The 16,396-nt window shown below is 36.1% G+C and overlaps 1 protein-coding gene across 4 annotated transcripts in view; it reads left to right on the top strand.

Annotated features, from left to right (window-relative positions):
• The window catches only part of PRMT3 (protein arginine methyltransferase 3), a 128,703-nt gene extending 112,765 nt beyond the window's left edge, over positions 1–15,938 (top strand). For 3 of the 4 annotated variants that reach the window (XM_045371609.2, XM_015434975.3, XM_005578392.3), the window contains 3 exons: positions 245–295; positions 493–580; positions 14,965–15,938. In XM_045371609.2, coding sequence (XP_045227544.1) covers positions 245–295; positions 493–580; positions 14,965–15,074 — 249 coding nt within the window. In that variant the 3' untranslated portion in view covers positions 15,075–15,938. The remainder of the gene's footprint in view (positions 1–244; positions 296–492; positions 581–14,964) is intronic. The other variant, XM_065528380.1, reaches the window with a different exon arrangement.
• The last annotated feature ends 458 nt before the right edge of the window (positions 15,939–16,396 follow it).

Here is a 16,396-nt window from a genome sequence, read left to right as displayed (position 1 = left end):
CTATTAAATCATACTGATTATTTGATTAGCCTTATTACCTTTATTATGTTACTTCTGTGAGGAAAAGCCAAATTACATTACTTTGTTTTTACTTACAACATCTTTTCCAGGAAAAATATTGAGTTTAAGAGGTATTGAGTTTCTGAAATAGTTTCTCATTTGCCATGTCTTAAGAGACAATAATTAGTTATTACATAATGTAATTCATTTAGTAAGTATTTATATTTCTTTTTTAAAAAAACAGGCAATTGCTGGCTACTTTGATATATATTTTGAGAAGAATTGCCACAACAGGGTAAGTATCATGAGTTATCTCATAAGAATTAATTATTACAGAAGTACATTATATTTTATTTTGTGCCCCAAGGTGTTTAATCATAAGCATTTTGCTGCTGTAAGCAGTCGGGGCTTGTGTTTGATGTTGTAGATTAATGTACCATGATATTAAAAATCTTGTACTTCATCAAATACTTTTGAACTTTACCAATTCAGGTCGTGTTCTCTACGGGCCCTCAGAGCACCAAAACACACTGGAAACAAACAGTATTTCTACTGGAAAAACCATTTTCAGTTAAAGCAGGTGAGAAAGAATAGTAGGGGGAAAAGTATCTTGTTCATTCTGAAGTAGAAGATATTCATTCATTTTACAACCACTTTTTCTGTGCACACTATATTTGCTTTTTGAGACAGAGTCTCGCTGTCTCACCCAGGCTGGAGTACAGTGATGTGATCTCAGCTCACTGCAACCTCCATCCCCTGGGTTCAAGCAATTCTCCTGCCTCAGCCTCCTGAGTACTTGGGATTACAGGCACATACCACCACACCTGGCTAAGTTTTGTATTTTTAGTAGAGATGGGGTTTTACCATGGTGGTCCCCAACTCCTGACCTCAAGTGATCCGCCTGCTTTGGCCTCCCAAAGTGCTGGGACTACAGGTGTGAGCCACTGCGCCTGGCCTGCACAATATATTTGAAGCAATATATAACAGATGTTAAGAAAAGATGTTCTTAGAGTTTACCATCTACATACATTTTAGATGGCTTATCATTTAATTAAAGACATAATTTAAGAAAATTTTTTAAGTCTAATTTCTGCCAACTAAAATAAATAAGATTACCTAGCTCTTAAAGTATCACAGAATTCAGAAAACTTTAAGCAATAGTTAGTATTTTATAAGTTACAAATATAACTAAAAGAAAATATTTTCTTTCTCCAAGTGACTAAAGAGAGATATCACCAATAAAATAAAAGTTAAAGACAATTTCATTCAGTAGTTATTGTAGGCCAGGTACAGTGGCTTATGCCTGTAATAAGCCACTTTGGGAGGCCGAGGCAGGAGGATAACTTGAGGCCAGTTTTGGGTTTTGGGTTTTCTTTTTTGAGACGGAGTTCCACTCTTGTTGCCCAGGCTGGAGTGCGATGGTACCGTCTCGGCTCACTGCAACCTCCACCTCCTGGGTTCAAGCAATTCTCCTGCCTTAGCCTCCAAGTAGCTGGGATTACAGGTGCCCGCCACCAGGTCAAGCTAATTTTTGTATTTTTAGTAGAGATGGGGTTTCACCATGTTGGCTAGGCTGGTCTCAAACTCCTGACCTCAGGCGATCTGCCCACCTCAGCCTTCCGAAGTGCTGGGATTACAGGCATGAGCCACCGCACCCAGCTGAGGCCAGTTTAAGACCAGCCCAAGCAACATATCAAGACCCTATCTCTACAAAACACTAAAAATTAGCTGGGCATAGTGGCACAAGCCTGTAGTTTTAGCTGCTTGGAGGCTGAGGCAGGGGGCTCGCTTGAGTCTTCAGTGAGCTGTGATCATACCGCTGCACTCCAGCCTGGGTGACACAGCAAGACTGTCTCAAAAAAAGAGAAAAAGTTATTGTATTCAAAGTTTATTTGTCTTACCATTCTCTCCACTGTCTCTTCCCTGCCTATCCAAATGTTATGCAATATTCAAGGGCAAATCAGATTCTATTTTTTATTTTAAAAACTCATTGATTGTTCACTTATATTAGCACCTATAGTTCTGACATACCTATACATTTCACTCTAAAAGTTAGAATTTCATTATGGGATTTAAAATTTTAAACTGCTTACTACATGTAAGTCTTCTTGTACAACCTTCTCTGAAAACCTCCTGAGGGCATGAAAGCTGAATGTATAACAAGCTTCAGTGAAAAAAATCCAACTTCACCAATAACTCAGGGAAAGGCTAACTGAACCTATGAGATGCTGTTTCTTGTCCATCAATTGGGGGAAGAAAATACATAAAGTTTACCAATGTCAAGTGCTGGCAATAATGTAGCCAAATGCAACTTTCATCCCATTTTGCTGGCTTTTAATTAGTAGAACTTTTAAGAACAGTTTGATACTATCAAGCTAAGTATAGATGTACCATCCCTACAGCCAAGCAATTTTTTCCTAGGCCTGTATTCTAACAGTCTCTCCCACAACATATATAAAAATCTTTATAGCAGCATGGTTTGTAGAAGGGAAAAATTGGAAATAACCTTAATTGTCCACCAGCAGAAGATGGATTAGAAAAGGTGGTAGTTGCATAGAATAGTATCTAGAGCAGGTAAGTTATGTATGTATGTTTCTATCAAAAACAACATTGAAGCCGGGCATGGTGGTGCACACCTATAGTCCCTGCTACTTAGGAGGCTGAGACCGGAAGTTCCCTTGAGCCCAGGAGTTTGAGGCTGCAGTGAGCTGTGATTGAGCCGCTTTACTCCAGCTGGGGCAACATAGCAAGACCCTGTCTCTTGGGGAGTTAAGGTAGGCGAGGCAACATTGAGCAAAAAAGAAAATTGCAGAATGAGTCTGACAAGATACCATTTATGTGAACTTTTAAAACATGTAAAACAACCACACATACACATACCTAATACAAGTATGAAACAACTCACATTCAGCATAGTGGTTACCTCTGGGGAAGGACAGAAATAGGATTAGGGTAGGCTACAACTGAGGTGGCAGGGGGGTCAATGTCATATAAAAGACATATACAAGAAAACTTTGTAAAAAATTGGAGGAACTCTGGTAGAATACTAAGATTTAACAAAGCTGGGTGGTGGACTCTATATTACAGTTACCAGGTGGTTTTCAATCTCTGTGTTCAATATTTCATAAATTCTACTATAGCTTCAAATTCACTGTTGATACATAAATTGAGTTTAATAGATGCAAATAAATACGAGATTGAAGCAGCACCTTGTCATTTTCTCACTTTGAAGTTGCAAGTGATACGGAAATAAAACCTTGATGGTGTCATTTTCTGTCTGCAGAAAGCTTGAGCACAGCAGAACTGAAATGAGGAAAACCCAAATGAAGTCCGTTTAGCCTCATTTTTGTTTTTCTGTAGCTCTGGTATTTGGATTGATGTTTGGAAACTTGAAAATGTTGCTTTTTTTCTTCATTGTAGCCATTTTGTCATCTTAATACTAGAGTTTTAAAGGCAGTACTAGTTCATGTTTTAATTGTGAGGGAGATTTAAGATAGCATTTGAGTTTGATTCTCAAAATTTTCTCCTGCTTCATTACAAAATATTGTTTAATGACTAGTGAAGTTTTGAAATCCTTACTATTCTTTACCTAGTAATCCTTAGAAGAACTGGTTTGTGCTTTGCTCTTAAGCATTTGTAGAATATTATGAAGGAGTTGTGTGATGCAAATATTGCCTGCTGGCACCACCTGTGTTTCTTTTACTACCGTGGTGTATGCTTTTGTATCTAAATAGTAAGACCAATATGTCACAAAATATTAGAATCCCCTAAGAGAGTACAAGCTGAAGATTTTAAAAGGAAATGGTACAGTTGGAAAAATAGTCATTTCTTAGTTATGGGAATATAAAGAAAGGATCATGTAAGTAACACTTTTTCTTAATCCTGCTAAGCCTTTGATGGTAGCGTTAATTAATAGATGCTGGGAAGTTGCAGAGCAGAGTACTGAAGAGGGTAAGCTCATCAGAAAACAAGCTCAAAAAGATCTATAGGAAGACTCCTGGAGTTTTACACGAGTAAGATGTGTATATATAGTATTAAATGCACAAGGTCAAGCAAAGTAGTTGGAGCAAATGTGTACCAAGGAGTTCTCAGTTCACACAGGGCTGCATGGGGTTCACATTTCTAGCTTAAGGCTGTCTAGATCCTCCTTAGCAAATCTTAAAAACAAGCCTTGAAGGGAAAAGAACTAAGCTGCAAGTAACTTAGTAGCCACAAAGGAAAACAAAATGGATACATTCAATAATATAAAATTCTTGATGTCCAGCATTCAACCAAACATTGGATGCAGGAAAATGTCTGATAGGAACAGACCCAGAAGTGATGAAATTAGCAGAGAAGCATGTTGAGAAAATGTTGTAACTATGCTTATATATGAACATAGCGAAGAGAATGTGAGAAGACACTTAAAGTGAAAATGTCATTTGATGGAATTAATGGCAGAAGAAAAGATCAGTGAACTTGAATACACAGCAATCAAATGTATTCAAAATAGAGCAAGGAGAGGAGAAACATACTTAAAATAAAAATGAACATATCCACAGTAGCCTATGGGAAAATACCAAGCACTCTATCCTAGTCCTTGGAAGAAGCTGAGGGAGGAATAGGGTAAGGTGAGGCGATGCAACAGGAAGTATATTTGATACAAGCTACACATTGAAGAAACTTAGTTAACCTAAAGAAGGATAAACTCAAAACACCGAAACATATCAAGCTAACAGTGATAACTTTTTTAAATTTTAACATAAGCCACAGTAAAAGGAAACATCATGTAGAGAAGGACAAAGAAATAACCTTAGAATGTTCATCAAAAACTGGCCAGGCGTGATTGCTCATGCCTGTAATCCTTGCACTTTGGGAGGCTGAGGCAGGCAGATTGCCTGAGCTCAGGAGTTCAAGACAGGCCTGGGCAACATGGCGAAATCCCATCTCTACTCAAAATACAAAAAATCAGCTGGACGTGGTGGCACACACCTGTAATCCTGGCTATTCAGGAGGCTGAGGCATGAGAATTGCTTGGAACCGGGAGGCAGAGGTTGCAGTGAGCTGAGATCGCGCCACTGCGCTCCAGCCTGGGTAACAGAGCAAGACTATCTAACAAAAAAAAAAAAAGAATATTCATCAAAAACTATGTAAGCCAGATGATTAATTGAATGACATTTTGAAATATTGAAACTGGCAAACTAGATTCTCTATCTATAAGAAATATGTTATTTAATGAAACTAAATGAAGACTTTTTCAGAAGAAAAATGCTGAATGAATTTATTTTCAGCACACTGGAAATATAAGACATGTATTAAAGTAAGTTCAAGAGGAAATAAAATGTCACCAAATGGAAACTTGGATCTTAACAAAGCAATGGAAAATGCCAGAAATGGTAAATGTGTGATCACATTAAAAAGCTTTATTTTTTCATTTCTTAATTTCTTAAATGATCATTGACTAAAGCAAAACGAATAATGTATTGTAGGTTTAAAACATATGGAGAAGTAAAATATATGGCAATGATAACCAAGGAAATTAATGAGAAAATAGAAATATTTAATGTATTGTAAAGTTTTTACACTGTATATGAAGTTTAAGTATGTACATTGTAAACCCTAAAGCAACAGCTAATAAATTTAAAATTTAATCACAAACTATAGCTAATAATTTAGTGGTGGCGACAGAATGGAATCCTGAAAAAAGTACTCAATTCAAAAGAAGATAGGGGCCAAGCATGGTGGTCCATGCCTGTAATCCCAGCACACTGGGAGGCCAAGGCAGCAGGATCGCTGAGACCAAGAGTTTGAGACCAGCCTGGGCAACAAAGCAAGACCCTGTCTCTAAAGAAAAACAAAAGTTTTTTAATTAGCCAGGTGTGGTAGCACATAACTGTAGTCTGAGCTACACAGGAGGCTGAGGCAGGAGGATTGCTTAAGCCCAGGAGGTCCAGGCTGTGGTGGAGCTATGATTGCATCACTAACTATACTTCAGCCTGGGTGCAAAGCAAGACCCTGTCTCTCAAAAAATAAGTAAATTTTTTTAAAGAAGATGGAGAAAAGGACACAAACAGATGAACAAATAAAAAACAAACGGTAAGATGATAGACTTAAATTCAGACTTAAATAGACTGATAATTACATTAAACATGAAGGATCTGGACATGCCAATTAAAAGGCAGAAATAGACTGAATAGAACTAAATGCTGCCTCCAGGAAACACACTTTAAATATAAAGGCACTGAAATTCCAGTCCCAGGATAAGGTGATAATAGCACATTCTATCCAATTTTTCCCACCAAATATAGCTATAAAACCAGAGGGCATGGAGCAGCTATTAAGATCTCTGAAAAGTAATAGCAAATAAATGGGAGGAGAAGGCCAGAATTCTAGGTACCAGCAAACCTGTGGTAAATTTATTATGTTTTCCTCCAATATCCCCCAGCCTTGACTCCAGATAGCCTGAAACCTAGACAGGGATCAGCACAGCGAGAGCTCCTGGAGGAGCAATGAATGATTGAACTTGTCATTTAAAAAAACAGTACCATTTACAGTAGCATCAAGAAAAATTAAAACCTTAGGAATAAAATTAACGAAATACATGCAAAACTTGTACACTTAACTATAGAACATTGCTGAGAGACATTAAAGAAAACCTAAATAAATGGAGAGATATATTCTGTGAATTGGAACACTTAATACTGTTACAGTGTTACTTCTTCATAGAAGAATTTCCTTTATTAATTCAGTGCAATCTCAGTCAAAATCTGTTTTGTAGAAATTAATGGGCTGATTCTAAAATTTATATAGAAATCAAAATCCTAGAATAACCAAAATAATTGAGAAAGAACCACATTGGAATCTTTATACAGTGTTATTTCTAAACTTACCAAAGGTTATATTAATCTAGGCAGTATAGTAGTGTTTATTATAGCCATTTAAGTCAATATAACAAATAATCCAGAAATAGACCTACTCTTGTATAATTAAATTTTTACAAAGGAGCAGTGCTGATTAATGGAGAAAGGGTGATCTTTTGAAATGGTGCTAGAACAAGTAAATATTTGTTTGAGAAAATAATGATTCTTCACACCATATTCAAAAACTAACATGTATAAAAACTAAGTGGATCATAGATACAAATATAAAAGCTTAAAACTGTAAAACTTCTGGAAGAGATAATATTTGAGACTTTGGGGTGGTTTATGAAACTAAGAAAGTGGCAACATTCGAACACAATTTATGTAAATAATGCCGTAAAGTTAGTTTTAAACTTCCCACTGGACAGTCAATCTCTTCAGGATAAAATACAAACTCCTTACCATGGCCCTTTGCAATCTGATTCTGGTTTTTCATCATTTCCAACCCCATCCTTTCACAACCCCAGGTAAGCTCATATACCTCAGTTATACAGATTGCTCATTTTTAAGCTAACTTTTTTCTTCTTGCTTTTGTCGAAGGTATTTTTCTACCTAGAAGGTTGTTTTGACCTCTTTCACTTGATAAATTCCGACTCGCCCTTCATGGCATAGCTAATTTCTGTAAAATGTAAATGTCTTCAGAGCTGATTGTTCTCTTTCTTGATTTCCCAGATAAATTCATACACACACGTATTATAACATCTTAGCATGCTGGGGTTCTAATAGAAGTTCAACATCTTAGTGTGCCTCCCTTGTTTCTTCTTGATGTGATGTAATATTTGACATATTCTGCTGAATAAATAAGTACAATAGTATATATTGTCATTGAAATCTAATTTTCTCCATCACCTTGGGTAACACTATGCCAAGGTCATCTAGTGTCCATATTTTGTTGGCCAATTTTGCCAACTCCGGTGTTATCAGAAATTTCATACTATTGCACTTGAGCAGGTTAGTATTCAAACTTACCTTAGTATGGCTTAAAAGAGTTCTCTATAGTTACATTTAAACTAAAAGTAGCTTTTGACTCAATGTACTATAAGATTTTTAGATGAAAATAGATGAAGCTGTGAGTCTCATTTGGAAAAATTACTATATGTAAAGCTTATTTTAGTGTCCAGAAGGTAATATGACAAGATAAGTAAAATATTGTAAATGGAACTATAGAGTTATTTTGCCTAGATGAGGACACTTAAAGTTTAAATTCAGGGTGGGTTTTCCCTTTACAATTCATGTTCTGTTTTATTGTACAAACTTTTATTGTAAGTAAATATGGCAGTACTTTAAAATTCAAATCTTTTTAATGTGATTTGGCTTTGAAAATATAAAATCAGGCTATTTCTCTTTATTTATCCATACAGTACATAGTAAGCTTTTATATGATAGAGAATCTGGGAGTTTTTTCTTTCATTTTTCAACTCTAAGCTTTAACAGCAATTAATAATGATTTATTGTGTTTTTCTTTCCTTTTTCTGGGGAAATGAAGCTTCATTGCTCCAGAAGAAATTAATTCTAAAAAATACAGTATAACAATTAAAATGAAGTCGTTTTTGTCTAGAACTATGGCACTGCTTTGTGTTATACTAACAGCCGTCTGCTGATGATAAAAAACGAGTCCATGCAGCTCAGCTCCAGAGTGTTCCTTCCAGCTCTCAACACAGTGCACACACTTAACAACATCAGTCATTTTATATCTATTTGACACTGATTAATTACTCTGATCCATTCTGGTATTATAGCCATTGCCTTGGCACTTTCGTTAGGTCTGAACAGTAGAAGGGAGATCAGCAGTGTGAATTATACATTTATTACTGTGACCCTTCATGCTATTTAATTAACTTAAATGAGTGTGTGTGTGCACCCTCATCTTTGAAATTATGATTATGGAAAAGATTTACCTGTATTTCATGTTAAGAAATGAAAATCATAGTTATCAGCATCAGCTTATATACATATGACATTATGTTAATTTTTCAACTATTTACATTGATGCTTACGATTTTTTCTTTTGTGAAAAATTAACAGAAATATCCGTTACTAATTCATTTTGACTGGGGCTTTTTGTTTCTAAACTGAGGAACACATAGAACTCTTATAGGTACATCCTTTGATCCTGAAATGAAGATGATAACCAGATTTATAAGCACCATGGAACATTTCTCTTTTGACTTACACTAAGGATTGAATAGGACTTTCATAAACAAGACAACTTACATATTTTAACACTCGAAAGGCAATGTAAATGAAAGAGCGCAACCATCAGAGCAAATGTACTAAAAGGAAATATTTACTAGCAATACCTCATATACATTAATGAGAAAAGCCATAAGGTAAATGCACCAGATTTTTTAGATGGTAGTTAAATAAACGAAATCATACTTATCTCCTCTGATTTGAAATACAAATCAGAACAATCATAGTTTGGTTGTTGTTTTCATTTACTCTTTTATTGATGAAGATGGCAGGAATGTAACACTGGAATATATTTCATACCTTTTATGAAGAAATTATACTTCTGATCATCCATCCTAAGGAATCAATTCAAAATTCAGATTTAAAAAATACTTGTTGCACAAAGAAATGAAAATTAACACTGCTTTTCTTTTCTTTCTTTAAACTCTTGCTTTATAGAATTTTTTTTTTCTCATTTTTTTATAGTCACGTCTGTCAAACTTTTCCTTTTGGTTTCTGGCTTTGGTTTCATCCTTTAAAAGATTATATTACTACTTTTGTACAATGTATTGAATCCTTCCTCAGTGACTTAAAATGCGCCACTTTCTATGTACTGAATCTTAATTGATCTTCTGATTTCTCTACATTTCATTTGTCTATGTTTATTCCTAGGCACATTTTTAAACAAATAATTTACATGTAATTAAAATTCACACATTTTGATTGTACAGCTCAATGAGTTTTGAAAATTACATACACCACTGTGGAAATATAGATTATTTTCATCACTCCAAAAAGTTTCTCAATTCCCTGTATGGGCAGTCCCCAACCCTGATTTCCAGACCAAGACAGTCACTGATATGCTTTGTCATTATATGTATTTCCTTTTTAGAATTTTTATCAATGGAATTATATGGAATGTACTCTAGCTTTGTTAGCATTTTTTTTGTAGATTCATCTATCATTAGGTTGTTCCTTTTTATTGCCAAGTAATATTCCTTTGGCCATGCCACAGTTTACTTAAGTATTCACCTGCTGCTAGACTTCTGGATTGCTCTCAGTTAGGGGCCATTAAGAATAAAGTTGCTACGAATATTAATGTAAAAGTCTTGGTGCAGACAGATGTTTTCATTTCTCTTGGGTAAATACCTCGAAGTGGAATTACTGGGTCTTATGGTAAGTGTATATTTAACTTTCTAAGAAACTGGCAAATTTTTTTAAAAAGACTATACTGCTGGGCGCGGTGGCTCACGCCTTTAATCCCAGCACTTTGTTAGGCTGAGGTGGGTGGATCACAGGTCAGGAGATGGAGACCATCCTGGCTAACACAGTGAAACCCCGTCTGTACTAAAAAATACAAAAAATTAGCTGGGCGTGGTGGCGGGCGCCTGTAGTCCCAGCTACTCTGGTGGTTGAGGCAGGAGAATGGCGTGAACCCAGGAGGCGGAGCTTGCAGTGAGCCCAGATCATGCCACTGCAGTCCAGGCTGGGCAAGAGAGCGAGACTCCATCTCAAAAAAAATAAATAAAATAAATAAAAAATGACTATAACTATCTAACATTCCTAGGGCTAGCATTCCATTGCTGAATTCAGTTGTTCCACATCATTTTTAGCACTTATAAAAAAGATGCAGTATTTTAAGCCGTTTTATTGAGTATGTAGTTATAGCTGTGCTTGTAGTTTTCATTTGCCTGATGTGATGTTGAACATTGTTTCATATGTGTATTGGCCATTTTTATATCTTCCTGTGAGATTTCTGCTCAGATATTTTGCTTGGTTTCAAATTGGGTGGTTTGTCATCTAATTGAGTTAAATTTAAAAGTTAATAATAGTTCATCTTTTCCTAAATATATATTCACTTGTTCCATCGTCATTTCTTAAAAAGACTATCCTTTTGATTTAATTGCCTTGGCTCCCTTGTCAAAAATTAATTGACTATATGTATATAGATCTACTTCTGAGTTCTCATTTTCCCCCATGGACCTGTATGTCTGTCCTTATGCCTTTAAGACAGACTGTATAAGATTGAAAAAGAACAAGATGGCAAGATTTATACAAACAATTGTTTTGGCTATTCTGGGTCCTTTATATTGCCATATAAATGTTAAAATCAGGTCATTAATTTCTGGCCTTAAAAAGCCTGTTAGGATTTTGACTGGGATTTTGTTAAATCTATAGATTACTGAAAATTGACATCTTAACATTGAGTCTTTCACCCACAAGAGAGTGGGTCTCTCCATTTATGTGGACCATCGTTAGAATTGTTTTGTAGTTTATGTAAGTCAGACACATATTGTTACATTTATCTCAAGTGTTGTATGCGTGTGTGTGTGTGTGTGTGTGTGTGTGTGTGAGAGAGAGAGAGAGAGAGAGAGAGAGAGAGAGAGAGAGAGAGAGAGAATGAGAGAGAATGAATGAGACTTGCTCTGTCTCCCAGACTGGAGTGCAGTGGCGTGATGTCTGCTCACTGCAACTGCCACCTCCTGGGTTCAGGCTATTCTCATAGCCTCAGCCTCCCAGGTAACTGAGACTACAGGGGTGTGCCACAACAGCTGACTAATTTTTGTATTTTTAGTAGAGACAGTTTTGCCATATTGGCCAGGCTGGTCTCAAACTCCTGTCTCAAGTGATCCGCCCACCTTTGCCTCCCAGAGTGCTGGGATTACAGGCATGAGCCACCACCGCCTTTATGCTTTTTTGAAGCTGCTGTTTGTACTGTTACATAAATTCTTCATTGCTAGTATGTAGAAATAGGATTTTTATATCTTGATCCTAAATGATAAGACCTTGCTTAAACTTCAGTATATAGTTCTAGTTGCCTTCTTTGCATATAGCTTCAGGATTTTCTATGTGTAAAACCAGGTGGTATGCAAATGAACACTTTAATCTCCCGCTCCCCCAATCTATCCTTTTTCCCTCCACACTTAAATGTCCTAACTAGGACATCTAATAGAATACTTACTTTATGTTGGGTCTGTGGAGGTAATTTTGTTATTTTTGAATCTCAAGTGTCCATTATCTGTCTTTTCATATGTGAACTACTTTATACCAGCGACTAAATTAATTTACATAAGACATGCTGCTTGTAAGTAAAAAGGAACTAGCAAGCCACTGTGTTGTAAAAATCAAGTTTGTTGATTCAGTGTTGGCAATTCAATAACAGTAAGTTAAACCCGATAACCAAGTTGGCAGTTACTATTCTGTCTTGTATTTACAAAAACATTGTCAGTTTATCATAATGTGGCTGTTCGTTCTCAGTTTCGGTGTCAATAAGTAACTTTTAATTTAATTTTTAAATGTTAATTTAAAAAGCAATAAAACAGCCAAAATAAAAAAATCTTAAATGTGTTCAATATATTAATGATCTTTTATTTCTTCCCTAGGTTAATGCCTTAGATAAGAAAACATGTATCATTTTTCATTAGAGTTATTATAGAATAATAGTTACATTAACTTACATATCAATTGTGTTTATAAACAAGTGGCTAATATTTTTACCAAAAAAAAAACCACCCACAGGGCAGTAAAATACAGGTCATTTCTTGTTCATTATAGTATATTTAAAGCTATAAATCATGATTTTTTAGATATAGAGAAGCACCAGAATATAGTTGAGCTTGGTTCTAGAATCAAACTGCCTTGCTGAAAATCCTACTTCTTTCACTAGCTGGCAGATGACCTTGGGCAGATTACTTATCTTTTCTGAACTTCATCTAAGTCAGGAAAATGCACTTACCTCATAGCAATATTTTGTGACCATTAAGTGAGATAAATCATGTAAAGACCTTAGAATAGAGCCTAGCACAAAGTAGGTGTTGAACAAATAGAAGCATAAATTATCTAATGATTAACCTGAACTCCATAAAGTTTGTAGAACTATGACTGGTAATCTTTATTATGTCCACTATTGGTGAACATGTCATATGAGATAGTTTTATATCATTTTCTTAATAATACAGAGGAATAGGTCAGGTATAAAGGCTAAAGCCAAATATATACATTAACATATATACCTACACAAAAATTGTTATATTTTGTTGAATGGGCCACATTATTTCTTCTAATATTGAACTCCTTAATTTTGTGTTAAACTATGAGTCTCTCCTTTTTTGCAAAGATGTAGAGAATAATGTATCAGTAATGGAATCTTTATATTCTGAAAATAAATATATTAGGTGGTTTGTTATGTTTTACTTGTGTTATTTCACTACCATCTTGAAAAGCATTCAGATAATTTTCCTTGAATATGGGGAATTTGCATTTTTTAAATATGATATTGATTCAGTACTTCAGTAGTTTTACATAGATTTTCTTGGTCATTATATGGAGCCTCGTTGTGTCCATGCAGATGCTAAAGCTATTCCTGATACTAATTGGTGTTATCTTAATATTATTTAAGGAAAGAATGGTGATCAACTACAACTTAGTGGTTTTGTGATTTTTTAAACAGCTCTTTAAAATAAAGGAAAAAATAAATGAGATTTATAATTAGAAAAGTACATAAAAATTTGGAACATACATAATTTAGGAAATCAGCCTTTGCACAGGTAATTTTTGTGTGTTCATTGTTTCACATGGCTGCGTTGTTTCCCTTTTACAGCACCAGTGCATTAATGGCCAATGGCCTTGTCATGTGCCTCTACATTTTCCCAGCTATAATTTCCAGTTCCTCAGAATGCCATTCGTGAAGGTTCTGTGTATATGTTTTCCTTAAATACCATTACATGTACATCCCTTAAGCCTGGTGAACCATGACTTTAGCCCTGGCCATTAATCCTTGTGAAACCTTGCCTTTAACTGCCTTTCAACCATCCCCAGCGTTTACCTCTAGCACACTTTATACACATGCCTATTGTGTAATTGTTAGCATAGCTTTTTTCTTCACCCTGATCACAAACTCTTTGAGGGCAGGGACCGTATCTTTTTTCTAGATGCCCAGAACCCACCATAGGGCCTCATATTCAGAAGTTCAGTGAAATGCTTCTATTGACCCTGCATGACCACAATAGTTTTACTCACTTTCACAAGGATTTGACACTGTGGTGTGTAGTTAGTTCTCGCTTCATTCAAAAATTAATGAAACAGGGCTGGGCGTAGTGGCTCACGCCTGTAATCCCAGCACTTTGGGAGGCTGAGGTAGGTGGGCGGATCACCTGAGGTCTGGAGTTTGAGACCAGCCTGGCCAAAATGGCAAAACCCTGTCTCTAGTAAAATATAGAAAATTAGCAGGGCATGGTGGCACATTCCTGTAATCCCAGCTACTTGGGAGGCTGAGGCAGGAGAAATCATTGAACACGGGAGGCGGGGGTTGCAGTGAACTGAGATTGTACCGCTATACTCCATCCTGGGCAACAGAGAGAGACTCTGTCTTAAAAAAATAATAAAAATAAAATAATGCTGCTCTAAAAAATGAATATTGGCTAGGCGCGGTGGCTCACTCCTGTAATCCCAGCACTTTGAGAGGCCGAGGCGGGTGGATCACCTGAGGTCAGGAGTTTGAGACCAGCCTGGCCAACATGGTGAAATCCCATCTCTACTAAAAATAAAAATTTAGCTGGGCATAGTGGCGCGCACCTGTAGTCCCAGCTACTCGGGAGGCTGAGGCAGGAGAATCTCTTGAACCCAGGAGGTGGAGGTTGCGGTGAGTTGAGATCACACCACCGCACTCCAGTCTGGGAGGTTGCAGTGAGCCAAGATCGTGCCACCGCACTCCAGCCTGGGCGACAGAGTGAGACTCCGTCTCAAAAAGAAAAAACAAAAAATGATTATTAACTTTAAATAAAATTTAAAAAGTGGTAAAGCACAACAAAAAGAAGTGGTAGTTACACATTATTTGCTTTTCTGCTACACTGTATTCCTTGAATTCTTAACAATTTTTGCCTTTCTTTTACAGGTGAAGCCTTGAAAGGAAAGGTCACAGTTCACAAGAATAAGAAAGATCCACGTTCTCTCACCGTGACCCTCACATTGAATAATTCAACTCAAACTTACGGTCTCCAGTGAAAACGCCATAAAAGCACACTACCTTGTTTTTAATGTGGGGTAGAGTGAGTCAGCAGGAGGGAGCTGGTTTCATGTGAGCAGACGGATGGATGATGGACCCTTCCCTAATGAGCCTCCTCAATAAGAGAGAAGTTCTTACTGTGGGAATCTGACATAGTTCAGCTGAGGAAGAGAATCAGCTGATCCTCATGGTCTGCCACGTAATCATTTTCTTAGAAGTTTGCTCCACCAGATTTAACCAACTATAACTCCGACCTTGAGTTTATCTATATGGAAAATCATTTACATTGGCCTGTATTTGGAAGCAAGATAGTCTTTTGTTTTTAATAAGTTTCTTACTATAAATTTTAAACAGAAATTGGTTATTTGGATGTTTTATTAAACTAGTAACACAGGTAGTACATATTTTATTACGGACTCCTCGGAGGAAGAGTTTTTAATTGTATTATTTGCTAGAAAATCAGGATGTAATAAAGATTAGTGTAAAAAATCTAAAATACGGAAAATAGCTTCAGCCTTCTTATACAAATCATATATGCAGACAGCCTAATTGATTAAGGTTCTCATTTTGTAGTTTCTTCCCTCTTTGTGACTATTCCTTAGCCTTATAGATTTTTAGTACTGCCCAGGAAATCTAATTTCAATACATTTATTCTAGGTTTCATGAAAGTTTTTAAAGATTGGGATAAATATGTACTTATTTACTAATGTATCATCTTTTTCAAACTAGATTTATGTGCAAAGGTTAAACATGTAACTGTTACTATACGTAGCACTCTATAAAGTTGTCATTTACAATTACTGATTCAATTTGAAATGGAGAATGAAAAAGCTTCAATAAAATATATCAAACAACTTATAAAATATTTTTAAAATATTTATATTATAAAAAGTTTCAATAAAATGTATCAAACAACATTATAAAATATTTCAGCTAAGTGTGGGGGCTCATACCTATAATCCCAGCATTTGGGAGGCCAAGGCAGGAAGATCACTTAAGGCCAGGAGTTTGAGACCAGCCTAGGCAACATAGTGAGACCAGGTCTGTACAAAAATTATTTTTAAATTAGCCAGGCATAGTGGTGCATGCCTGTAGTCCTAACTACCTGGGAAGCTGTGGTGAGCAGATTGCTTGAGTCCAGGAGTTGGAAGCTACAGTAAGTCAAGATCGTGCCACTGCATTCCAGCCTGGGTGACAGAGAAAGACTCTCTAAAAAAGTTAATTACCTAAAAGTAAAAATAGGGCCAGGCATGGTGATTCATGCCTAAAATCTCAGCATTTCAGGAGGCCAAGGCAGGAGGATTGTTTAAGGTCAGGAGTT

Source organism: Macaca fascicularis, chromosome 14 (assembly GCF_037993035.2).
Source record: "Macaca fascicularis isolate 582-1 chromosome 14, T2T-MFA8v1.1".
In the NCBI taxonomy this organism is placed as follows: Eukaryota; Metazoa; Chordata; class Mammalia; order Primates; family Cercopithecidae; genus Macaca; species Macaca fascicularis.
Note: the sequence above shows the minus strand (reverse complement) of the source record. Positions and strands in the feature narration are given on the sequence as shown.